General features: G+C 50.6%; 1 protein-coding gene across 1 annotated transcript in view; it reads left to right on the plus strand.

Moving 5' to 3' along the window:
• The window catches only part of GALNT8 (polypeptide N-acetylgalactosaminyltransferase 8), an 84,795-nt gene extending 58,349 nt beyond the window's left edge, over nucleotides 1–26,446 (plus strand). Inside the window, 5 exon segments of the mRNA XM_024733126.1 lie at nucleotides 19,005–19,125; nucleotides 19,788–19,858; nucleotides 22,543–22,631; nucleotides 22,856–22,976; nucleotides 26,231–26,446. Of these exon segments, the coding sequence (XP_024588894.1) occupies nucleotides 19,005–19,125; nucleotides 19,788–19,858; nucleotides 22,543–22,631; nucleotides 22,856–22,976; nucleotides 26,231–26,446 (618 nt within the window).
• Nucleotides 26,447–26,522: the final 76 nt, after the last annotated feature.

The following is a 26,522-nucleotide window of genomic DNA, read 5'->3' on the forward strand; positions in this document are numbered from 1 at the left end:
TATATATAAAAATACTGAGCAGGTTATAGCAAAGTTTTGAAAGCAATGTCTTAATTTTTTATGTGATACCAAGTATGATAAATCCCTTCCTTCTGCTTTTCTCTTACTTTTTCTCTCTCCCTCTTCCCTGCTTCCCTCCCTGCTTTCCTATTTTTCTTAGACGAAGTCTATCTTAGTTATTCAGTGATTTCCAGATCTTTTAAATTTCAAAGTATCAAATAAACATTCCTTGGTGTTGGCTGCGTCAGCACCTTGGCTTTATGACTGGAAAAACATTGGGCACAGAGATATGCTTCTATGTTATGGAAAAGCAGGGGATGCAGACCAGCAGGGATGCTGACCTATATCCTCTGGGTCTCTGGCTCCCCAGTTGCAGAGGGAGCCTGTAGAAAAGACAAAGCAAAGAAAAGTTGGTACAGTTCTCTGGTATCTTCATAGTAGAAGCTGGCTCTTTCCATTTCTGGGAAACCAAGGGCAGGCGTTGGATTGTACTCTGGGATGGTCCCACTGAACTGTGCAGCGGTTCTGAATAGTAAGGCCTGTCCAGCTCCGCCTGTCCAGCTCCGCCCCGGGAGCTGGGGCTGCACATCGGGGCCAGGGTCCCCCCGAGCCGGGTCCCAGTCCTGCAGGGGCGCACCAGGTCCTGGTGCCTTTTGGTGTTTGTTCATCATCCTCATCCATTTAGTCTCCTTTCCTACTGCTGGTGCACCTGAGGAAACAGCAGAACCCTGGCCCTGGATGGAGAAAGCCCATGTGAGCTCCGAGTGTACTGTCTGACCTTGAGCAGATGGCTTGAAACAAACATTTTATTTACTGACTTTAAAAGTAGTATCTGGGACTTCCCTGGTGGTGCAGTGGTTGAGAGTCCGCCTGCCAATGCAGGGGACACGGGATCGTGCCCTGGTCCGGGAAGATCCCACATGGCGCGGAGCGGCTGGGCCTGTGAGCCATGGCCGCTGAGCCTGTGCGTCCGGAGCCTGTGCTCTGCAACGGGAGAGGCCACAACAGTGAGAGGCCCGCATACCGCAAAAAAAAAAAAAAAAAAAAAAAAGTAGTATCTGCTCATTATGGAAAATTAGTACAATTCAGAAAAATATAAGGAAGGAAATGAAAGTACCCCTAATCCCACAACCAGAGACTTTCAGTGTCGGTATTTTACTGGGTTTTTCTTCCAGACTAGCTCTGTCTCTGCATCTGTATCTCTGTTGAGACCATTTTGTGTTTCATTAAAAAAAAATCTCCATGTTATGTCTCTAATTTTCTCCTGCAATTATTTTTTAAATAAATTTATTTATTTGTTTTTGGCTGCATTGGGTCTTTGTTGCTGCGCGTGGGCTTTCTCTAGTTGCGGCGAACGGGGGCTACTCTTTGTTGTGGTGTGGGGGCTTCTCATTGTGGTGGCTTCTCTTGTTGTGGAGCATGGGCTCCAGAGCGCAGGCTCAGTAGTTGTGCCTCACGGGCTCTAGAGTGCAGGCTCAGTACTTGTGGCACACGGGCTTAGTTGCTCCGTGGCATGTGGGATCTTCCCGGACCAGGGCTCGAACCCGCGTCCCCTGCATTGGAAGGCAGATTCTTAACCACTGCGCCACCACGGAAGTCCCTCTCATGCAGTTATTATATAACCATCACATAGATGCCTCATCATTTTGGTAACCTATCCCTTACTGTGGGACATTCAGGTTGTTTTCTAGCTTTTTGTTCTAAACGATGCTGCAGTGAACATTCTCCCTATAGATAAGTGTTCGCATTTATGACTGTCTCCTTAGGTTGTGTTCCTACAAGGGTCAAGTGGCATGAATAAATGGAGCAAATTATTTTCTTGGCCTCAGCTTCCTCACCTGTCATAGAACAACAACAGAAACAACAATAATTAAGAGTAGCAAACACTTCCCCAGCGTAGTGCGTGCAGCCACATTTCTATGAGCTTCGCATATACCGACTCAGTTACTCTCCCAGCAGCGCGGTGAGCATCCCCAGCCCAGGGGAGCCACTGGTCCAAGATCGCAGGGCTAGAAAGTGGGGGTTGGGATTGCACCCCAGGCAGTCTGGCTCCAGCATCCTTGCTGTCACGGTGATGCTAATACTGCCTCCGTGAGATGGGGAACAATCCCCAGAGAGCCATTGGTCCTAAGGTCATCTGCATCACGTGATTCTACACCAGCCACGGTCCCAAGTAGCACGGTTGCCTGGTGTGAGTCCCCTGCTCCTTGAATCCTCTTCACCCCTGCATTTGTGTGCATTTGTATGCGTGTGTGTGTGTGTGTGTGTGTTTGTACGTGCACGCGCTTGTACGATCTTAGGAATGGAACAGAGCCAGCAGGGAGAGTGTGGAGCAGAAAAGCCTGACATCTATTGACAAAACAATAAAACCCTGCTAATGGGTGTTATTATTATGGATAACTCATCATGGTATCCTCCTTTCCTTAGGTTCCCAGACTCTATGGCTGGGAAATTTGTCACGTTATAATTGGGTTGTCATCCCAGTGGAGCAGGAATGGGATGGGATGTGCTGTCTAGCACGACCCTGTCCCAGAAACACATGTCATATGCCTCGAGGAGGGCACGTCCCCTCCCAGAGCAGCTCCGCCCACGCTGTCTGGAGCAGTGAGATACCCGCGGGTGTGATTATTCATCCTGCAGGGAAGGAGGGAATCGACAGACTTATCATAGAATGAGGGTCCAGGCTGCCTTATTGCATGTTCAATACAGAGATTGCCTGTCCTCCCAGAAATTCTGATGCAGGAGATCTGGGAGAAGCCGAGGATCCGCCTCTCTAATACGTGTGCATTACGCGATAATCTTCAGGAAGCCTGGGGAGGTCTTAGGTGGTGAGTCTCCACCTTTCCAGGGCTTCAGAATCACCTGACAAGCTTTTTAAAAAGTATCACTTCCTGCCCCCTCTGCTGTCTTAACTCCTTCCTGCTCCAGCCCAATTTGAATCATTAATTTTGGATGGGGTCCAAGAGCAACATTATTTATTTATTTATTTATTTTTGCGGGACGCGGTCCCTTCACCTGTTGTGGCCTCTCCCGTTGCGGAGCACAGGCTCCGGACGCGCAGGCTCAGTGGCCATGGCTCACGGGCCCAGCCGCTCCGCGGCATGTTGGATCTTCCCGGACTGGGGCACGAGCCCGTGCCGCCTGCATCGGCAGGCGGACCCTCAACCACTGCGCCACCAGGGAAGCCCCCAAGAGCAACGTTTTTTTAAAAGCTTCTCAAGAGATTGTAGGGTGCAGCCACAGTTGGGGACCGCTAGTCTAAGAGGTTCTGGCGATAATGACTTACACCTTCACATTTAAGTGCCCTTGACATTTTACAAAGCTCTTTCACAACAGTCCACTAAGGTCAGTAGAGCGGGCATTTTTATAACTTTCCGTGGCCCGCAGAGGTTTACTGAGTTGTCCAGGGTTGCACAGCTTCTCCCTCAGTCACAGTGGAGGTTCCCTGCCCAGCCCAGACCAGTCCTGCCAGGCCCTTTGGGAAAGGGTAGCCTCCCCTCCCAGAGGATCTTCCAGGAGAGAATCATCTTAGCCTCCACCAGCTGCCTCTCTAGCGTGGAGGCTTTCTTTTCATTCTCATCTGAATCCCTTCTACCGCAGCCCCTCTTCCTCCCTAGAAAGCCTCCTCGTGAAATGTGCCAACACATCTGTTCTGCAAGCTCCACCCCACGTAACAGATAACGGCCCCGAGGGACACAGGGGTCTGACCCCCAGCCCCAGACCTAGCCCTTCACGGCTGATCCTCTGCACTAGCGCTTGGCGGGAGTGGGCAGAGCTACCTCCAGCACAGCAGCCGCCCAGGGCCCCCCTTTGCTTCTCCCTAGCTGGCACCTCCCATCCCAGTTCCCTCTTCACCACCAGAGCTTCTCTCCTGCACCCACTCCCTTCCCATTCCGCCCCCAGAACAACCTTCAGGCCCACCTGAGTCCTTCCTGTGAGCCCCTGCAGTGGTGGGTCTCCTCTCTGGACATCTGGGATGGACTGGCGCTTAACAAGGTGGACCAGGGAGAGGAAGACAGAAGTAGGTACCTGCACACGCCTGCTGCCGTCCTCTGCCCAGCACACCAACTATTGGCTCAAACTCTCCCCCGACTCAAAGCAACGACCTCTGTTTCTCGTTCCTCTTCCTCTCCTTGTTCAAACCTTTTCCCTCGCGCAGGCTGTACCCTGGACCGGCTCCCAGGGACTGCAGGCTCTCTGTGTCAGAATCCTGCCTCCTTGGTCCCTGGGATGCAGGGAGGGGGGCGGGGCGGGCAGGAGGCGGGGTTTGGCTTCTGGGCGCTGCAGGCTGCAGTGCTGCCCCGCAGGAGGAGGTGCAGGTGCAGGTCCCCTCCTTCCTTTCACCTGCTCAGCAGCCTTGTGACACGTGACACCACCACCTGGCAGACGCCCTCGGAGTGCCCTTCTTTCTCTCTCCCCGGCCTGCCCACCGCAGGTTAATTGCTTTGGAGGGTTGGTGTGGAGGGTCAGTTAATGTCCTCATGACTTTTGATCCCCAAGGACCAACTTTCAGGAAAGGCGTGTCCTCTGCTCGCAAGGCAGGGCCCCGCTCTGGCCTGCTGCTCTTATACAACAACTCTGCATCTTTTCTGCCAGGAGAGAGGAGAGGGGATCTGGAAGGAGGGAAGAGGTGTATGACGGGCTCTCCTTTCCCAAAACAAAGGAAGCAAAGGTGTAGTTTCCCAGGGCCTGGAATGGCTGGCTTGGTGAATCTTTACCGTTCTGGTTGGGTGTCATCAGAGAGAATGGTTATTAGTGGGTCCAAGTGCCCGTCACTGCTACCCCCCTGAGCCTCTTTCCAAAAAGCTGTGAGTTGGGACAGAAGGCCCTAGTTTGGTCTGGGCTATAGTCTCTCGGTGGAAAAGATGGAAAAACTCCCAACCATGAGAGCGGGAAGGGGTCTGATCCATCATCCAGCTTCCCTTTCTCATGTTTTTTTTTTAAACATCTTTATTGGAGTATCATTGCTTTACAATGGTGTGTTAGTTTCTGCTTTATAACAAAGTGAATCAGCTGTACATAAACATATACGTATATCCCCATAACAGAGATATTACTTGATCAGCCCAAGGCCACATGGCTTTGGTGGCTACTTTGTAACAGAGCTGGGTCTGAAGTCTAAAGTGCTAACTCACTTTCTCTCTTACCTAAGACACAATGCCTCTACAACGAATCTCCTAGGAAAGCGTGCGGTAGCTCCGACTCTGAGGGGTCATGGTCGCCTGGCACCATGTGAGGGCTTTGCGGGGAGAGCACGGACGCAGCCTCAGACCTGGTGCGTTCAAATCCTGCCTCTCCTACTCGCTAGCATTGAGGTCTCGGGCACCTTTCTTTCTCTCTTGGGGTCTGGTGCGCCTCAGCTATAACATGGGGATCGTTGCACTTATTTTATAGAACTACCGTGAGGGTTTTCTAATGGAGATAAGATATATTTAGCACATAATCATTGCTCAATAAAAGAAAGAAGTGTCCTTGGGCAAAATAAATAATACTTGCCCTCTCCCCCTGGGTTCTAATTCTGAAGCTGGTTTGGTTTGGGGATTATTTAGTGCCTTGGTGCTTGCAGTTGGGGGCAGAGAATGGGGGAGGGGTGGCCTTCTTTTTATCTCCTCTCTAGGCCCCGAGAGGGATGGCCCTGCGAAGAGCTGGGTGTCACCCTGCGGCCTGTGGTCATGCCTCTCAGGCCCAGGCAGCCCAGACATAGAGGGAGATGAGACAGACCGTGGCAACTCAAAAGAAGCAGGGACTTCTCTTACTTTCTCTCTAGGCTTGTGAAATCCATTCAGCCTACAATCCAACCTTTGTTAAAGGCCTAACTCTGTGACCCCACCCCAGGCTGGCAGTAAGCCCCCCGGGTAAGAGGAGGTAAAGGGCACAGGGGTGAACAGGTAGATGGACATTCTTCAGGCCCGGTCACTTCTGAGGTCATGGGCATTGGCTGGATGACCCCTGAAACTCTTCTGAGGGTGGCTACAGGGGACAATGGCTTGTACCAGGTCTGCCTTGTGACCTCATAGAATGAACCTGTCCTGGCCCTGCACTGAGAAAGCTATTCTTTTGTTGTGTGTCCTTCATGCCCTAAAGCACCACATCTGAGCTCGATTCCTGGTCATTCACCTCTTCCCACAACAGATCCCTATGGAACATCCATCTTCCCAGGGTCAGAAAGGACCCTGCTTCTCTCTACCTCCCTTCATAGCCCCATTTCTCTAAACCCCAAACCTCCTTCAAGGACCACCTAGCACTTACCCTACTTCCTTCGTGAAGGCTTCGTAGGGACGGGTCCACTCACTGTGTCCTTAGTGGAGGTGACCTTGTATTGCTATGCACATCTTCATGTTCAAATCCCTTCTACAAAAACACAGGCCATCAGCCCCTCACCTCAAAGAGCCTCATTGAAAAGTATGTCTTAAGTTCAACCGGCGTATCATTTCATTGAGGGCAGGGGCCTTGTCTCGTCTTTTCCTCACAGCGCTATATCAGGGAGCTAATGGCTGCATGTAACAGTGGCTTTTAAAAGCAAAAAAACAGAACATTTATCATCTCATAGAACTTGGAGTTTTGAGGAGGGAGGGCTATTGCTCTGTAACTAACTTCAAAACTTAGGGGTTGAAACGTTAGCTACTATTTTTAGCTCCTAATTCAGCAGTTCGGGCAGGTTAGGCTGGGCTCAGCCAGGTGGCTCTTCTGGTCCCACCTGACCTGTGCCCCTCCTGCTGCTGTGGTCAGCTCTGGATCGTCAGGTGGCTCTGCTTTGGGGGACTGGCTGGCTGTTGGCCAGGGAGCCTGGGCTCTCTGTGCCTGTCTTTCCCATCTCTCTAGCAGGTGGTCTGGGCTTTTTCTCATGGTGGACGCAGGGGCCCAAGAGCAAGAGTGGGAGCATCGTGGCTTCTTGAGATCAAGGTTCGGAATTGGGGCATTACGTCTGCTGCCTACTATTGGTTATTGGCTTGGCCAACAAATTCATTTGGGTTTTTCCGTAAGATGTTAACAAATCACTAGGCCAGCCCAGACTCAAGAAATGGGGAAATAGACTCTGCCTTGTGGTGGGAGGGGCTTCAATATCACATTGTAAAGGGCAGGGCAGGAAGTTTGAACCACTTTTGCAATCAGCCACCCGCGGCCATGGTGCAGGGCTCAGGGCCTCCGGCTCTCTGAGGCTCACTTGGCTTCCCCTCACCTCGTGTTCACAGAAGCCTGCGGCAGTTCCAGGCATCACATCTTCACACCACCGTGTCCAAAGGCAAGAAGGGAAGAACCTTCCTAAGAATGAGGAAACCTTCCCACCAGCCTCTCTTAGCTGTGGTTCGGACACATGCCCAAACCAATCTTGGCAGAGGTGGGTAAGATTGCCATGATTGACTTAGGCTCAGCCAGAGTCACCTGTAGGGCTGGACAGGAAGCCAACTTCTTTGGAGCATTTGGCTTTTAGAAACTCGAACAAAATTGAGATTCTGGGGGCAAAGATGCAGGGCAGGGGATGGCAGTGGGGCTGGGAATCAGTAGGGTGTGGATGAAGCACCCTATTCGGTGTCTTGTACCCACTTATTCTTTTTTAACAGACATTTATAATAAGCCTACATGAGCCAGGCCCTGGAGAATCAAAGGTGAGCAGAGCTCTAATCTCTTGAGGAAGGAGGAGGTCACAGTACATGGCAGACACAAGTAGACGGTGTGCTAAGTGGCGTAGGTAGTGGGGCAGGCTTTACATGAGGGCCCAGATCCTGCCTGCTGTCCCCTCTCATCACCCCTGAGCTTTGACTGGGGGAGTGACAGGCAAAGACCAATGCAGGAGCCAAGGGACAATAGCATCAAAGCAGCCTCCAGATCCTGCAAATCAGGGCTCTGGGGTAAAAGGCTGAGTTGAAACGCGCAGCTGGGACTGCAGGCAAAGGGGGGTTTCCTATTCCTTCCTACCTTGGGCAAAATCTGTGAACAGCTTTCCTAGGAGTGACTTGCCGGAAGGGGAGAAAGCAAGACTCCAAAGTTGCTTTCAGTCCACTTTCCCGGCTGGTTTCATGGAGATCGGAATCAGGAATTTAGCCTTCCTGGGAGGCAGGTGCTCCTGGTAAGGAAGAGTAGGGAATTCTCCTGGGAGCTGGAGGGGGTCGGGAGAGGTTTCCCAAAGAAGTCAATGCGTCAGCCGGGCCTTGCAGGATGAGTAGGAGTTTTCAGGATTGAAAAGAAAATTCCTAATAGAAGGAGCGGCTTGAGCAAAGGCAAGGGGACCCAAGAAAAGGAGGATGTGTTCAAGGAACTGGGAGCTTGGGACACATGGGGTGGGGCAAAGGGTGCAGGGGAGGCTGGAGAAAGGGGCTGGACTCAGATGGTGAAGAGCCATGAAGCTGTTAGGAGTTCGATTCATTGGAACTTCTGACGCCCGTGGGAGCAGCAAGCGTTGTCAATCAGAGACAGGACCTGCTCAGATGCTGTTCTGGGATGATCCCAAATGCTGGCTGATGTGAGGACAGGAGTGGGAAAGAGGCTAGAGGGTGGGGACCCTGGCCCAGCACGTCGTGGGGAGAGGTGTAAGAGTGGTCCACCGTAGTCGGGAGGGATGTTTCATCACTGACACTGTGTATCGTGGCTGGCAGCTGTTTTGGGTCAGTTTTATTATTGTGGACGAGGCAATCCTTCACTGCCTGTGTGGGGACAGACCTCTCTCAATGCACTGCCCCTGATGTGCTCCTGAGGGAAGGCTCCTGTAGGAAACGAAGTAGAAGAGATTTGGGTCACGTACTGAGCATCTGCTGGGAGCTTTGGATGGATGGGCTGAGTGTGGGCTCTGCGGTTAGGAGGTGGATTTGAAAAGAGCCGTCGTATTTGGGACGCTGCTGCACCAGGCTGCAGAAACTGTCTGCCTCTAAGAGTTTCTTGAAAGTGGAAGAGGCCCACGTGCTCTTGGAGGATGTGGAGAGAAGGTGGGGTGGGGGTAGGTGTCACCATCCTGCTGACCTCAGGGGCATGGGTCTCACAAACCCCATCTCTTCTGGCCACATTGGCTCCCCTTGACCCTCAGGGAGCCAGAGATGCCTTCCCTCAGGCTGCTGGGAGCAGGTGGGAAGGAACAGCATCTCTTTTGTGCCTGGAACTTCCTCCATAAAATAGGGCTGCCAGGAAGTCATCAAGGGGAGCCGTTTGACAAGTAGAGTTATTCAGAAGGAAAAGCTTTGCCTGCCAGTCTCCATCCCTCCAGGCTTCTGCAGGTGTCCATCTCCCACCTTTGCTGTCCTGGGGAGCTGTAGCATCGCAACATCCACACACCAGAGGCTGCAGGTATTATCGTGGGTGCTCTCGGTGGAGAGCAGAACTTGGGGACAGCAAGAGCGCTTCCCTTGACCTCCGATCGCTTTGCAGCCTAAATGAAATGTGATTCCATGGTGCAGGTGACTCAGTTGCTTCTGAAAACTGGGCAGATTTATCTGTCTGCCATTGGCCTGCCTGACTTTGAACGGTCTCACCTATGTGTTGTGCCTCGGTTTCTTGGGAGGGATGTTGGGTTACTGTGAGAAATAACAAACGAGATGAACTGCATATTGAATGTCATCTCACGGGTGAATGCACATGAGCCATTTTATTATATTTTCATATAAGTAGAAGAAACAGAAATGATTTATTGGAAATCTGGAGATAGCTCGTGTCCGTCTTAGACAGCGTAAGACAGTGTGCTTACAAAGTGGAAACTTTGCAGTTATCCGGCCAACGTCACCAATGGAGTCAGCTTTGATTAATGCTTTGGAGGTTGTATGATGCTGCTGGGCATTTGACACGACTCAAGTGAACCCCAAACTTGCTCTCAGATCTTGATGGCTTCTGGGAAGTTAGAGGAAAATGGTAGCACCGAGGAGACTTCCTCCACCCACTTTAAATGAGGTTCTATTGTGAGCTTTTCCTATGCTTGGCTTCAACCAGAGCTATCTGTGGGAAGTTAGACTTTCTGGGGGTTATTTTAGCTCAACTAGCAGTGAACCCAAGCCCAACAAAAGAGTTCTGTCTGTGATGTGAGACCAAAATTCCAAGTCTAGACCGGAAGGTAGTGTGGTGCAGTGGCGGAATGTAGGGCTGGTGTCTTGGTATCCTGGTTCTTTCCATCTTGCTATGTGATTTGGGGTAATTGTTTAACCTCATGGAGCCTCAGATTCCTTACTTGTGAAATAGAGAAAATAATGTCTATCTCAAAGGATGGGTAGGCTTCTTCATGAGATAATGTATTTAAAATACCTTGAACACAGGAAGTGATGAATAGTTATTATTTTAATTAGGCTATAGAACTTAGGTGTTGGTGGTTCTGTAATTAAATGGGGCCAGTTAGCTTTCTTTTGGTTACAAGAGACTAAAACGCTGGCTCAAACCAATTTAATCCAAAAGAGTTTAATAAAAGTTCATTTACAACTGGGCTTCCTTTAGCAGGATACCATAGAACAGGCAGAAGCATGGAAGGTTGTAGGGGTCGCATGACTCTTTAGTAGTCATTTAGCAAATGAATTTTACCAAATTTAGCAAATGAAAGTCCAGGATGCCCAGATAATTTAATGAATAGCTCTAACTGCTGAAGTTTTCTAATGTATTGAAAAAAGCTGAGTATGAGACATTTAGGCTGTCCTGAGAAGACCAATACGGGAAGCAAGACAAAACCGTTAAATGTAGAACATGTCCTAAATGTACAGGATGCCTAGCAACGCTCCTCTTGTTTAGGGTATTTCCACCCATGAAATTCTACCCATACCTATAAGTAGTGCTTTTAGCTAGTGCTATTAGACTCAATTAATTTATTCTTTTTTTTTTTTTTTTTTTTTTTTTTTTTTTTGGGAGGCGGAGCACAGGCTCCGGACGCACAGGCTCAGCGGCCATGGCTCACGGGTCCAGCCGCTCCGCGGCATGTGGGATCTTCCCGGACCGGGGCACGAACCCGTGTCCCCTGCATCGGCAGGCGGACGCTCAACCACTGCGCCACCAGGGAAGCCCTAATTTAATTCTTATATCAATTAAATTATCCAGAACCTGTGCTGGAAAATTCAAGATAAGTCTAAGGTCCATAGTATGTTATTTGAAAATAATAGAATTCTTTTAAAAAGTTGGTCTCCAAGTCCAGCATGATCCAGGAAGTGACATTTTTTCATCCCTCTTAATGTAATTCTGCTGTCCATGTTGACTGTGGATGATGGTAAGATGGCTAGTAGCTCCAGATATATCCTTCCAGGTTCTAGCCCAACAAACAGTCTTTTATTGACCTGGAAAAATCCGTGATCTGATTTTCATTGGTCAGAATTCCACCTCATTCTCTTATCTGGGCAGATTATTAGGCCAGGGGAATGGTATGCTCTGACTGGACATATCTGGGTCACACGCACAGCCTTGGAGCCAGTGCTGGAGTCACTTTCACCCAAAGCCTACGGGCTGAGTGTGGAGCGTGGCGATTGCTTTTCCAGAGGAGAGCTGGTTCTCTGAAAGGAAAAGAAGAGACAGCATAGGTGCTGGGTAACCAAAAACGCAGCAGCCTCCCTCCCCAAACAAACAAACAAACAAACAAAGCAGCAAGTATCTATTACATCCGGGTTCTTCTTTGCCGCCCTTTAGCAAAAGAAAAATGTCATAGCTTAGGTAAATCAACACCAAACTAGGACAAGGAACATATCCCTGACTTTAGGTGAGGAATTCCTAAATCCACACATGGGCTTGCTGCTTCAGATTTTAAGATTATCAAAGGATGCTTTTGCATAATTCTTCTTTTTTAAGTTACTGGTTCTTCCCCGCCCCCGCTCCAGATTATTAAGGTAATGCAGTTGATTCTTGAACGACATGGGTTTGAGCTGAATGGGTCCACTTTTACACAGAGTTTTTTCAGTAAATGCACACTACAGCACACAATCCAAGGCTGGTTGAATCCGAGGATGTGGAAGAGGGTGACTCAGACTTTCGACTGTGTGGAGGGTCAGCACCCTAGATCCCTGAGTTGTTCAAAGTTCAGCTGAATATGAATAAAGGTGTATAGAGCAAAATAAGTCACCAATAATCCCACAATCCAGAGATAATTCCTTTCATCTTGGTATAGTTATTCCGGATGATTTGTGAGTGTGTATTTGTATGTGTCTTGTACATATAAAATACTTTAAAAAATGAAATCAAACATAAACTTACTTTATTACCGTTTAAAATGCAATCATATATTCTGGAAATCTTTTCATCTTAAAGTGTAGATTTTAGAAATCGCAATTTTAGGGCTGCACACATTTACACAAAAATACCATTACTATTTAACCACTCTTCTATTAATTGTTTTTCGTGATTGTAAGCAACACATATCCTTACCTGTACATGCTTATCAATTTGCTGATGATTTCTTGTGAATAAATTCCCAGAAGTGGAATTTTTGTGCTAACAATTATGTATGCCTTAAAGATTCTGACATTTTGTATTACTAAAATGCCCTTCAGAAAATTGTACCTGTACTGGGTAGGTTGCCGGATAAAATACAGGATGCCCAGTTAATTCGAATTTCAGGTAAACAGTGAAATTTTTTTAGTATAAGAATGTCCCAAATATTGCAGAATCATTTGAAATTCAAATTTAACTGTGGATCCTGGGAACCCCAGTCTCAGGTCTGGCCACCTTAGTGCACCAACAGCCGTTCCCTCCGAAGTCTGGCCGTCTCTGGGGGTGCTACCATCTAGTGGGTTTGGGTCCCTGCTCTTCTCCTACTCTGACCTCTGACTTTTTTTTTTTTTTTTCTGGATGTAAGGGAGGAATCTCTACTTCTCATATTGTATCAGTCTGCTAAGGCTACCGTAATGCAGTGACACAGATTGGGTGGCTTAAACAAGTAATTAAATTATTACATTTATTTTCTCATAGCTCTGGAGGCTGGATGTCCAAGATCAAGGTGCCAGCAAATTCAGTTTCTGGGGAGGGCTCTCTTCCCATTTTTGAGGACTGCTGCCTTCTCACCTTCTGGCTGTGTCCTCACATCACCCTTTCTTGGCACACACACGAGCTCCAGTGTCTCCTGTATACGGACACCAATCCCACAGGACCGGGCCCTACCCCTCGCACCTCATTTAAGCTTGGTTACTTCCTTAGAGGCCCCGTCTCCAAAGATAGCTGCCCTTGGGGTGGGAGGCTCGGGCTTCAGCATATGAATTTTGGTGGGACGCAAACATTCCGTTCATAACATGTATCTTTAAAGGTGCTTTCCTCTTATTGCTTTCCAAGACTCTAAAGGAGTTCAGGCTTTCGAAAAACAACACAGTCAACCTCTGCTTATGCATGAGGTAGTAAAATGTGTCCGTTGAACTCAGAAGCTTCCGGAAGAACTCAATTGAAAGACTTATAACCTTCATACATTGAATATTTGTTTTTCAAAGCCATGGATCCTCTAAATAATCTTTTTGGCACACAAAAGCACCTTGTGGGAACATAAAAAGTACACATTGACATTTATACACATGTATATATGCATAGGAAAAAGACCAGAGGTATGTTATTAACAATAATAGACACAGCTACCAATTACTAAACACTGTGCTGCCCAAAAGTATTACTGTAAACCGTCACACTGTAAGGCAGCTTCAATTATTATTTCCATTTATCAGATGAGGCCCCCACATAAGTAACTGGGCTAAAACCGCTTCTGTGCGACTCCAGAGGCAAAGAGTGTGTACGTTTTAGAATCAGAAGGGTTATTTCCACCTTGAAAAATTATAGTGGATGGTCAATGGGTAGAAATGAAAAGACAAACAGAAGAGATCACCAGCTCTCTGTGCGAGTATTTATGTCACCAACCAGCTCTGAATGTTCTAGCTGGGAAGGTGGCTGTTAGCTTGACGGGCGTTAAGTGGTATCTTGTGTAGTTTGCATTTTATAATGTCCACATGCTCCTTTTTTTTAACTTTTTATTTTATTTTGGAGTATAGTTGAATAACAAGGTTGTGATCGTTTCAGGTGTACAGCAAAGTGATTCAGTTTTACATTTTCCCACTTAGGTTGTTACATAACATTGAGCAGAGCTCCTTGTGCTACGCTATAGGGTAGGTCCTTGTTGGTTATCCATTTTAAATATAGCCGTGTGTACGTGACGATCCCAAACTCCCAATCTGTCCCTTCCTCCGACCCTTCCACCCCTGGTAACCATAAGTTCGCTCTCTAAGTCTGTGAGTCTGTTTCTGTTTTGTAAATAAGTTCACTTGTATCATTTCTTTTTAGATTCTGCATGTAAGTAATATACGAGAGTTTTCTTTCTCTGTGTGACTTACTTTACTCAATATGACAATCTCCAGGTCCATCCATGTGGCTGCAAAGGGCATTATTTCATTCTTTTTCACGGCTGAGTAACGTTCCATTGTATATATGTACCACATCTTCTTTATCCATTCCTCTGTCGATGGGCATTTAGGCTGCTTCCATGTCTTGGCCGCACGCTGTTAAAGATAATGGTGAACCCTAAGACTTGGGAGAGACTGACAGTCTCCCTGTGGGTGTCTGGAGCCTGACGTAGCCCTCACCTTGCTGTGTGCTGCCTCTCCATCTCTCAGGGGTCGCACAGGGTTTGGTGATGTACCCCAGAGGAGCAGCCACTTCGATCCAGCTCAAGGTTTCAAGGGATGCCAAATTCCACATCACTCACAGGAATGCCAGAACGGTTGGGAAACAGCTGTTGAGTCTAGACCAGCCAGTGTAGACACGAGACTGAGATGGTCAGTGGTTCGCACTGGATCCAGCAAGAGGCAGGATCGTCCAGATTCTGGTCCTCGCTTTCCCCTGCACGTGGGGCATGGCCCAAGCTCTGGGAAGTGCAGCCCATTTGAAGATGTGACTCCCCCAATAGCAATTGCCAAGAGCTGATTTTGGGGCAAAGGAAAGGGTGTTTTAAAAATATACGCGTGCGTATCCTCAAATTGCGTTGTTCAATTGTAATATATTTGCAGATGTAAAAAACTTAAGACTCCCTCTGACTATTTTAGCTTGTGTCTTAAGGGGAGTTAATTTAAAGGAGACAACCTGGCAGCCTTATTCTTTTTAGAAGGAACGTTAAAGAATGTTGGTTTTATCATACGATTCTGAATAAGTAGGGAAACATGGATGAATTCAAACTTGCTTTACTCAGCAAAGGGTTAAATTATTCCTGGATTACTAGGTAGTCCTTAATTGCCCAGGCAGTATAAACAAGTGGTGCTCAAAATTAGGTGTTCAGATTTAGATCCCCCGATGCCCTGTCTCATGTTGGATTTGTTATTTTGTGCATTAGCTGACAAATGGTCGTTCTCATGGTGGCCCTGTCAGCCGGCCCATGTCACCATCTGTCCTGTATAGGTATGCACGTGCAATGATTTAGCTACTTTGTTGCATTTTTTGCCCTTGTTTTAGAAAAATGAGGGGAACACAGAGAAATTGACAGCACCAAGCAAAGATGTTAGCAGAGCTGAGAGGAGATAAAAATCGTTAGGTTTGCCGAAAGTGCTGAATCAGTCGTTCACTGGGATTCAGCCAATTGAACGTGTGTTGAATTATGAAGGAAGGTAACATATTGAAGGATCATGTGTGAAGTGCTGGAAATAGATATGGATGTTATATCTACAAGGCAAAGTGTAAGGAAAGATTTCATCATACCTTAGTGCTCCAGCATAGAAACCCCATACAACACAATCTTTTGCAGATTTTACATAAATACACATTTCCAGAAATTATGTGTAAAGATGGGAACCACAGGTTTATAGAGGAGTGAGTGGCAGGGCTTTACAGAAAAGCGTGCTGGACTTCCCTGGTGGTGCAGTGGTTAAGAATCCGCCTACCAATGCAGGGGACACGGGATCAAGCCCTGGTCTGGGAAGATCCCACATGCCATGGAGCAACTAAGCCCATGTGCCACAACTACTGAGCCTGGGCTCTAGAGACCATGAGCCACAGCTACTGAGCCCACGTACCACTACTACTGAAGCCCGCGTGCCTAGAGCCCGTGCTCCACAAGAGAAGCCACCGCAATGAGAAGCCCGCGCACCTCAAGGAAGAGTAGCCCCCACTCGCCGCAACTAGAGAAAGCCCGCACGCAGCAACAAAGACCCAACACGGCCAAAATTTAAAATATAAATAACTAAATAAATTTATTAAAAAAAAAAAGCATGCAGTCTCCAAGTCCGAAGAGTTTTAGGGCAGAGGTGAGGCAGATTAATAAATGTTATTCAAACCCAAGCAATGCATATTGCCTGTTGCAGTAGCAAGAGGTAGTGTTTTAACAAATTATTGATAAATATTTACTGAGCTCCTATTGTGTGCTAGGCAATGGCGATAGAATGATAAATGGAACAACGATTTCCTCCTTTAACAGAACTGATGGCGACGATGACGATGATGATGTGGTGTGTGTGTTAGTGCTGATGGTGGGGCTAGAGGCACCTGTTCATCCAGTAAACCCCAGTATAAAACTGCAACTGTGACAAGCGTTACAAAGTACATTCACATACCAGTTCTATAAGAGCCTGAAATGGGAGGTTTTGACTTAATGATATTTGAATTATATGAAGAAGATTAGATAGGCAAAGGTTCCAGAAACGTCATTCCAGGCAGAGTGAACAGTATGTCCAAAGGCCTTGTAGTGGGATTAACGTGGTGAGTACAAGAGACGGGGTTGCCAAAGGAACAAAGGAAAGGGCACGCTTGGGGCAAGGCAGTCTCAGCACAAGACACTGGGTTGGATGGACTGGATGGATGCAGGTGGACCCGTTACAAAACTTTTGCCAACAACCAGGTGAAAGATGGCACTAGAGAGATAGTGATGGAGATAGAAAGAAGTGATTGGATTTGACAGCGATGGAGGAGGTGGGAGCTTCCGGCCTTGGGGATGGATCGGAGGAGGTGGGTTAGAGAGAGAGAGGTGGACGAGAGGAAGGAGGTAACGTCTAGGACTAATAACACAAAAAATAGGAAATCTAGCCCTCACTTCCTTGGCATTGGAATGAAATATGATTGGGGTGGGGGAGGTGAAAAACAGTGTATTTAGGAATCATTTTAATTTTTGTTAAAGTCATACCTGCCCACGATTTGAAAAGCCCAATAATACCGTAAGGCTTCTAAGCAAACTTAGCAGGCCTTGCTTCTCTCCTCCCCAGGAATTCAAGTCCTTAGATAAGGCAACCGCTTTCAATTATTTGAACAGTTAGTTTCCGGGATTTTCCTTCGTTTTTCTCTGTAAATGCTTCTGTTCTCACAGAGCTTTCACTCCAGTGGGGAGGGTAAGGAAACACTGAAAGAAAACATCGCTGTCAGCCTCTAATTATATAGAGGCAGTGCCCTATAGGGATGGTTATATGTAATATGGAGAGGAATAAGCACCCAGGGGAGTGATGTGGGCCATGCTGGGAAGAAACGCAGTGTTCACTAAGGGAGCGGGGCCAGGGATGACCCAACTGAGAAATGGCATCTGAGCAACGACCCAAAGGATGGGAAGGAGAGCCCCGTGGATGTGTGGGGAGGTGGCATTCCAGACCAAGCAACAGCAAGTGCAAAGGCCCTGAGGTGGGAGGACAGAGCGTGTAGCTGAGAACCAGAACAGCAGAGGGGTCCTTGCTGCTGGAGCACAGTGAGTGGGGGAGGGCGATGGGGATGAGGTTAGCCTGGTAGGGTGGGGAAGCCCGATGGGTAGGGCCTCACGGGCTGCTGTAACAACCTTGACTTCTACTCGGTGTGATGGGACAGCGCCTCTTGTCTTGAGAGGAAACCGTATGCCCACTTTCTGACACAATTTTTGGTTAAGTCAGTGTTTGCACATTATTGCTATCGAATACTATTCTCTGTATTGTCAGCATCATTTTCTTGGATCCCACATGTAGGTGATGTTTCACGATACTTGTCTTCCTCTGTCTGACTCACTTCATTCAGTATGACAATCTCTAGGTCCATCCACGTTGCTGCAAATGGCATTATTTCATTCTTTTTCACGGCTGAGTAATATTCCATTGTATCTATGTACCACATCTTCTTTATCCATTCCTCTGTTGATGGACACTTAGGTTGCTTCCATGTCTTGGCTCTTAGTGTGGCAATGAACACAGGGGCACATGTGTCCTTTCAAGTTAGATAAACTTCCCCCCTTTTGACTGAGTGGCAGAGGGATAGATGTTTGGCTCTGTGGAGGTGGGGAGGAGACCTGGAGGAGCATGTCCAAGGCAACCCTGGCCTGTTCTTGAAGGGCTTTGTGGGAATTACAGCAACACGCCTTCACATCCGGTGGCTGAGTTGGGACTTGGCTTTCTTAGCCCAGGGCACGGTAGAGGCACACCTTGAACACAGAACGCTGGGCCCCAAATCTCACATACTTTCCAGTAGAAGACACTGACGTCTGATATCACGTGGGACTGACTGTAAGGGCAGCAGGAAATCAGGGAAGAGAGAGCTCAGTCGTGTTGGTGTGGCCAGAGGGGCTCACGGGCGGCGCTGAGGCTCGGCTGGGCTGGGAGGGATGGGGGATGGAGGAAAGTGGGAGGGGGAGGCAGGAGGCTCCTGTGGGTGGCGGAGGGGAGAGCCAGGCTGTGGCAAGGACTCTTTCACGGAGGAAGTGTACGCCTGATGGATCTGAGGGTCAAGGCTGGCCCTGGGACCCAGCAGGGCAGTGCGGGTGTCAGAGAGAAGGGAGCCCGGCTGGCAAACTGTACGAAGCGTCACCTTCCTGGGCCTGGAAGTTGAGCGGATTGCTTGGGCTTAATTTTGGGGGACTGAGAGGCCATTAAAGGTGGGGTGTTGATGACCACGGTGTACACAGGCAGCTTCTACAGGAGCCGTTCAGGGCTCAGCCGTTGCTGATGGGTTGCAGGGACCCTTGGAGGGCCTGTGGGGTGGCAGGTAGGGTTTGGGTAAGCCAGAGAGGCCAGGAATGGGGCCAGGCGGGGGACCAGCGTGCACAGGAGCTAAGGAAAGAGGCTGGCCGTCCGTCCAAGGCCTCTTGGGGCCACTCTCCTCATGCAGCCCAACCCCCCACCACTAACTCACCTCCTTTTCTTCTGATTCATCCCTGGCAGGAAGGAAGGGAAGAGGCTGGCACAGAGGTCCAAGCCAGGAGACCTACACCTCCACTTCTGCTAGTGGCTGGGAAAAGAGGGTCCGGACCCTCAGCTCCTCCAGAAGACGAGACCCCCTCCGGTGGCCTCCCACGAGCCATGACCAGGCTGGAAAAAGCTGGGACCAGACCCACTGGCTAATTTAAAGATGGGGCCAAGGATATGGGGGTGAAGCTGGGGCGGGGAGGCGAGAGCTGGTGGTGTGGATCGAAGAGACTAGGTGTGGAGAGGTCAGGGGTCGAGCGATGTGGGCAAGTGCGTGGCTGTGCTGCAGACCCGTCTAGGAAAAGGGTGGCCACGGAGGACCACCGATAAATACACGCAGAGTCTCGGAGGCCGTGCGCTTCGCTGTGTGCAAACATCAACAGCTAAGTTAAGCAGACACGTCATGTTAAGTCGTGACAAAGGCAGCTATCCAAGGTGCCAGGGCACCCAGCCAGCGCCCCAGGTGCCACCCACAGATGGCATCAGAAATGACGCTTGATTACCCTCTGCTGCGGCCCCACCCTGGACAGGGGGCGTCTTCCAAGGGGGCAGGATGTGCCACCCACGGTTGAGGAGCGGCCCGCCTCTCCTATAGACGTGCCTGTGGACACACGTCAAGGCCATACGATGCCATGCGCAGGGCGTCCCAGGACGGCGGAGGCTCCTTTCTAGTGTGTAACCCACTTCCCCAGGGGAAGGAGAGAAGTTTCTACTTCCGGGAAATCCCTCCTCCTCACCTCCCTCCCTCCCTCCCTCCAGCATCCTTCCAGGCTGCTCTGGAAGGGGACATTCCCGCTAGTGGCCACTCATCCAAGTATCGTTTCCTCTTGGTGACAAAACGCACGAGGCTGATTTTCTTGCCTTGAATTTACTTTCCTAATTAGGTGTTGCTGAGGTTACCGTTTGCTTTAATGCCCGGACCCTCCCAGATCTGTGTGCCGGGCAGAGGGCTTTGTCACCAAACTGCAGAAGCCCCGGCAGCGGGGAACATATCCTCAGCCGAGTGCCCACCCGATGTCTCTAGCAAAGCACCGGACGTGGACTTGTCACTCACAAAGTGTCCGGTGAATGAGTGAGTGAGGATGTGATCGAATGAATGTTGGCTGGCTGCAAGCATCGCTGCGTCACACACACACACACACACACACACACACACACACACACACTTTTCTCTCCCAGGCTTCTCCTCTTACCGAAGACGCCTCGCAGCTCTGACGTCTCCTGTGACAGTCTGTTTCCCAAACTGTGTCTGTGAGTTTGCTTCTTCATTCAACAAGTGTTTGTTGAGTGCCTGCTGTGGGCCAATGGACAAAACCGAGGACTCAGGCTTTTAAGAAGCTTAGCTTCTGCTGGAGGAGATAGGCAATCGATAGAATGAGTAACTAAAACACACTCTATGCTAGGTGAGTACAAACTCCACCGAGGAACGTCCAGAAAGGGGGCCGTGAAATACAGCAGCGGGTAGGGGAGTGTGGGGACCAGATTAAAGCAGGGGAGACGGGGGAAGGCTGACCTAGGAGGGAATGTCTGAGTCAGAGCAGAGGGGGCCAAGGAGTGAGGGCGCCGTTCTAGGTGGAGGAACAGAAAGTGCAAAGGCCCTGAGGTGGGAGCCTCGCTGGCGTGTTCCAGGAACAGCAAGGGGGCTGGTAAGGCTGGAGGGCAGTGAGCCAGCAGGATGCGAGTTCAGGGTTAACTGGGTGCCGAGGGTGGGCTCTGTCCAGCCAGGGCCTTAGAGGCCCTGAAAGGACTGCGCTTGTACGTGGAGCTGGAAAGGAAGCCGTTCCTGCAGGGTTCTGAGCGGAAGAAGGGACATGTCTGGACTTCAATTCTAACAGAATTTCCAGTTGGGAAGCTGGTGGGATAATCCCGGTGAGAGCGGCTGGTGGGTGGACAAGGCTGTCCATGGTGGGGTTGGTGAGAAGTGGACAGAGAGAAAGGAAGAAGGTGAGGATGACTGCCAGCTTGCGGGGGAGAAAGGGGAGACCCAGGGGCCGGACCACCCTCTGTGGCTGTGCTGGAGACCCAGCGACCCGCTCCTGGAAGCTGGCCTGCGGGTGACGTCACCCACCAGACTCTGCCCCAGGCACAGCTTGGCTTTGCCTCCCAGCCCCACTTCCTTCTCTCCAGGAATCCGGGGGTGGATGGCAGCGGGGCGGTGGTGGGTGAGTAGTGTCAGCTGCTGCCGCCCCCGCCGGCCGTCTCCCTGACCGCACGTCCAGGACGGGCTGCGTCTGCATTTCCATGACTTACTCTGAGTCTCGTGCACCTGGGAAGGTTGGGGACCTGGTTGGCCTTGGCCTTGGCAGTCAAGGTATTGTCACCTCCCGGGCAGTCGCACCAGAGTGGGACGCAGGAGACCAGAATCACCTGAGGCCGAGACAATGGGGGAAGAAAAGCCAGGGTGCGTGGGGCGCTCCAGTAGGAAAACCCGGAATCGGTTTGGGAGAAGAAACATCAGTGGAAGGCTGAGGACACCTCTATCCTGGCCCCTGGAGGGGCCCACGGAGGCCTTGTCCAGAGTGGATGGATGGACAGCAGGAGGCCTGATGTCACAGGCCGCCCTCAGACTGTCCTGCTCTCTGCCATCGGTCTGCCTTTGGGAGGCACCGTTCCAGGAGTGACTCTTGTCTTTGTTTTGAGGTGAGGTAGCAGAAAACGGATTCACCAGGCCACTCGTGGGCGCCATGGGCTGGTGTCAGAGGACGCTGCTGTCTGAGCTCAGTTGCGCTGGCTCGTGGCCGGGGAGCCCGCTGGGCCGCCCGAGGGGAGGTCTCAGGGCCACCCTTCAGCTCACGTGTGGACAGCCACGTGACAACACGGCGGAACGGCAGGAGCTGTGGGCCGAGAGTCTGGAGACCCGGGGCCCAGTCCCGGCTCTGCCACTGAACTCACCGTCTGATGCACGTCGACACTTGGCATGTCTTTATCCCCTGGTCCTCCACCTTGCCTGAGAAATGAAGAGTTGGACCCAGTGATCGCCAATGTCTCTTCCCACTTGGATAGATTTTAACTCCATCACTTGGATAACTGAGCGCAAATTGATTTCCAGGCCCCTGATGGAAAACGAGAGCCCTCTCCTCTTGCCTAGGGAGATCCGTAATGATTCAATTCTTATCAAGCTTTAGACGGTCCCTGTGCTCTTTGTGGCAGTGCTTGGTGACTGTCAGGCCCCCTCCAGGTGGAGGTGATATGAGCAATGCTGTGTTTCCTCCTGGGTGAGCAGTAGACTGTGGGCTCATTTGAGACTCAGAGCATCTCAGGGGTGGGAGGTCACGTGGAGGAAAACGAGACCCAGAGAAATGAAGGGGGTTTGTCCACGGTGAGGCAGTGAGTGGCTGGAAGAGGCGTCTTGGGTAGGAGGGTAGCGCTCGGGGCCCTTGGGCTTGTTGCTGATTCTGAGGCCTGCAGCCAGAGATCGCCAGTGCTTTTTCCCAAAACAAAACAAAACAAAACAACTTCCTCCAAAATCTATAAGAATCTGGGCCACGCTCATCAGCTCCATCCCTTCCCGCAGGTACCTGCTCCCTTTATGGTTCCCCAGCCACATGCCATTGCCGACAGCGCCACTAGAGGGAGCCACCACCGCTCCTGTTTCTCCCGCAGGTGGGTGGGGAAACCCTGGGGCTGCCCTGGGAGCCGGGCACCTCCTGGCTGGAAGGGCTCTTCATCAGCCCTCGGTCACTCCACGCGGTCCCTGCGTGTCCAGCCACATGTGATGTGTGAGTCCGTTCAGGGCCGAGAGTCTGCTGGGGTCTCTACCCAGCAGTCCTGGTGTAGCTGGACGTCCAGTGAATGGAGGATGAGCTGCCCCTTGTCCATCCGTGCAGGAGCCCCAGGAGGTGCTACTCAGAGATCCAGGGCAGATGTGGGGGGAGCCGAGGCTTCAAAGGCCCCCAGATCCCTGGCCTGAGAATTCCAGTGGGCAACTTGAGGGGCCCCTGCCAGGGGGTATCCCCAACCTCTTGGAAGATGCAACAGAGCAGCGGGAAGCAGCAGGAAACTGCCCAGGGAATTGCGCTCGGAGGCCTGATATCCAGGGACTTTTGCCCGAGTTGCTGTCAGCGGTGGGAAATTACCCACAGGGGCCAGGGGATGATGTGGCAAAGAGATCAGGTGTCTTTTGGAAAAGTGATTTTCCAGTTCAAATACCACTCGGTCACAGAGATTTTCTGGAATCCCACCAGGCTAAGAGTCAGGCTGAATTATCCTGAACTCCTACCTGCTATTGGGCTTGGGGTCAGGAGGGGACAGATGGATAGTGACCTCGTGCATAACCTTTTATCCTCCAGGGGGTGTCTTCACCTCTGGGCCTCAGTTTCCTCCTCTGTCGAGCAGGGGGTTTATATTTTGATGCTCTCCAAGGCCCCTCCTGCAAGGAAGAGTGGTCTGTCCGGTTTGTCCTCCTGCACTGCGGCTCATCTGTCACCACCTCTCTGCTGTCCGCAGTCTGAAGCATGTGGAAAGTCGTTGCCCTTCCCCACATAAGCAGCTTTTAAAAATACCCGTAAAAATAAAATGAGATTGACCTCTTAGGACCAGTCAACTCATCAAAGTGATTCTGAGCCCTCCGTGCTTAAGTGTCAGCAGTAATTGGTCATTTCACAGCAACGGGCTGGAAAAGCTCAAGGCGGGGCTAAAGTTTACATTTCCTATGTCAACAGTCACTTGCCTGCTGTCTGGCTTCCTTTTTGGTCCTGCTGACTTCTGATGGGCTGGGGCCAGCTCGTCGGGGCTCTGTGATGTTGCGTCTCATCCTGGTGACAGGGTCCTCATTACTCTGAATTTCCAAGCACAGCTTAGTCTCTCAAAGATGCTTCAGTGACTAAAACTCCATTCCAAACCTGGTTTTGGTGGAAAAGAAAGTCGATGACGATGGGAGGGGTTGGAGGGGTTTCCTGAGAGGCAAGGAGCAGGGATTCCTTCCGATCAATACATTATTCCAGTCAATACATTATTGATTGCAATAATGAAGATGTGTTTTTCAGTTTTGTTTTTGTCTAGTGCCTTAATAGTCAAGAAAGGCTGTGGACATTAATGGGAGCAGGGTACTGGGGCCTGCATGGTCCAGGGCAGGACTTCTCATCCTTCATTGTGGAGCCAGATCACCTGAAGACCTTGTTAAAATGCAGATTCCTGGGCTCCAACCCCCAGGGATACTGATTCAGTAGGTCTGAGAAGGAGCCCAGGAACGTGCATTTCTATCAAGCTCTGGGTAATACCGAGGCTGCAGGTCAGGACACCAGGCTGTGGGTGGCACTGTCCTAGGGGCACAATGACGTGCCATCTACACCCAGGGCGGTGAGACCCGTGCAGATACGAACCAGGGACTGTCGAGCTCACAGGGAACATGGGGAACAGTTCACTGCAGTGGATGCGAACACAGCTAAATCTCCAAGGAACCAGACGGTCCCCCCCGCCCCCACCACTGTTATTCACAAGGCTGTGGTGGTGACTAAACTCTTGGCTAATTACCACGCTGGTGGGAAGCATCCCAGGTTAGTGCTCTGAGGTTCTGGCCACTTCTGGCCACCAGATGGGGCAGGACGATTTCTTCCCAGGCCCGAGGGGCTGGAAGAGGAAAAGTACTGAGGAGATGGTAGCAGAGCCTTTCAGAAAACGCTGCCATCTCCGAGTGCACCAACACCATCCAGAACTAGGCTTTGGCGGGGAAGGGATGCTGTTGGTTTTTCAAGCTGTTTGCTTTTCTTCCTGTTATCCCAAAGTGCATCCTCGTTCACCCCCTTGTGCAGTAGGTGACCGTGGCTTGAGATGAAAGGGAGATCGCTCTCCCTGTACCGAAGATGGAGCAAGAGGACGAGGGAGAGAAAGGAGCTTGTGTGAGGTGCCAGTGAGCAGCGTTGGGCTGCCTGGACCAGCATGTTTCTTGCCAAGGTGGGTTGGGGGGATGCTGGTCTGCCCCGAGGTCTCTGCCGACCCCAAGGTCATGGTCCTGATCAGGCTGTGCTCTTGGGGTGGGGAAGGTGAAGCAGCTTTTTAGGGAGAAAAAGTCAGGCAATCCTCGGACTAAGATGAAATGACCCAGAGGGTATTAGTTGCCCTGCGCTTGCAAAGAAGCACGGTCCGGGAGTTATCGAGCGCCCCCTTTGTGCACTGTTAGCCAGTCTCATCTGGGCAGAGCATCACGCAGACAGCCACGCCGACACCCACGCCGACACAGTGCCTGCTGGCCAGGCGCTGGTCCCCCAGCGTTCCCAGAGCATCCTGCCTCTTCCTTCTTCACGCAGCCTCTTCCCAGCATGCATGAGCTTTGGAAATACCTTCATCTCCCCAAATTATTTGGGAGCGATTTACATTTCCGCCTCTGAGACTCCCCTTTCCCCCTTCTTGGCATGAAAACACCTAGTAGTTTTGGAGAAAAGGTATGGGTCCAGAAAACAGTGGTACATGGGTGGGACGCGTGTGTATCTTGAGCCCTAATTCATTGGAGGTGTCTGTGCGTGTGAGTGTGCCCTTGGTGTGCAGGCGGGGGTAGAGCCTCCAGGGCAAAGTATGGTAAGAAAACAGCAGCCGTAACACTTTATTTGGAAACATGGTGCGTATTTGCTGGAAGCACCCACACCTCTCCTAGGGGGTCCTCCCCCTTGCCCCCAGCAGTCCTCTGCTTAGCTTGTTACATTTGTCCGTCCCTGTGACCATGCAGATCACTTGTTCAGAGAGAGCCCCTGTTACAACTAAATGGGGGGACCGGGAGCCTCTCATCTCACGCTGTGGCCTGAAATTTTCTCCAGCTCACTGTGCTAGCATTTCGGCCTGAGCAGACGAGCAGACTCCCTCTTTTAACAGATATAAACAAAGAGGTGTGTGTGTGTGTTTAGATTTCAAGCTCCCACCTCAGCCCACCCCTGAAAGCATCTTTAAGAGTGAGCAGAGGTGCTTCCCCACACTGTCCCCTCACTCCTTAGACAGCTCTCTTTACTGTCAGCCACCCAGACGATCTTAAGCGAAAGACCATGGGGGTTCCCCTTTCCCTGCACTGACATCTGGATATAAATTCTGACTTTCCTAGAGACAATTTCCCAGAGAGCTTCTTTGTCCCTTGTTGACTGCAAACGATTTTGCTCTACAAGACGGAGCATCGGCGTCACCCCTACTGCAGCTGTTCGGATGGCAGGAGCTCTCAGCCTCGGATCCTAAGGCGACCTATAGCTGCCCCTGAACGTGTATCTTTGGGGACTCTGCAGGGCCTGCCCGCAGGTCCCCTCTGCCACCTGCCCAGCTCCACTGGGGCTCCCTGCTGCTGCCTCCAGTTCAGCCTGGCTGCTGGGACCAAGAACGGGTCCAACGGCCAGCAGTCAGGGAGCGGCGAGCGATGTTCTCTGAAGATTGAATTTCTGATGGCTGTCCTTGAAAGCCCCCAACCCCCCTCCCCTCGCTCGGTGCCGTCCCCAGTGCTGTAACTGACCCGGAACACCAGAGGCAGGAAAGTCACTGCTCCAGCTGAATTTTGCTGCAGTTTTTTTTTTTTTTTTTTCC

The sequence above is a fragment of the Neophocaena asiaeorientalis genome, unplaced genomic scaffold (genome assembly GCF_003031525.2).
Source record: "Neophocaena asiaeorientalis asiaeorientalis breed wild unplaced genomic scaffold, Neophocaena_asiaeorientalis_V1.1 scaffold150, whole genome shotgun sequence".
Lineage (NCBI taxonomy): Eukaryota > Metazoa > Chordata > Mammalia > Artiodactyla > Phocoenidae > Neophocaena > Neophocaena asiaeorientalis.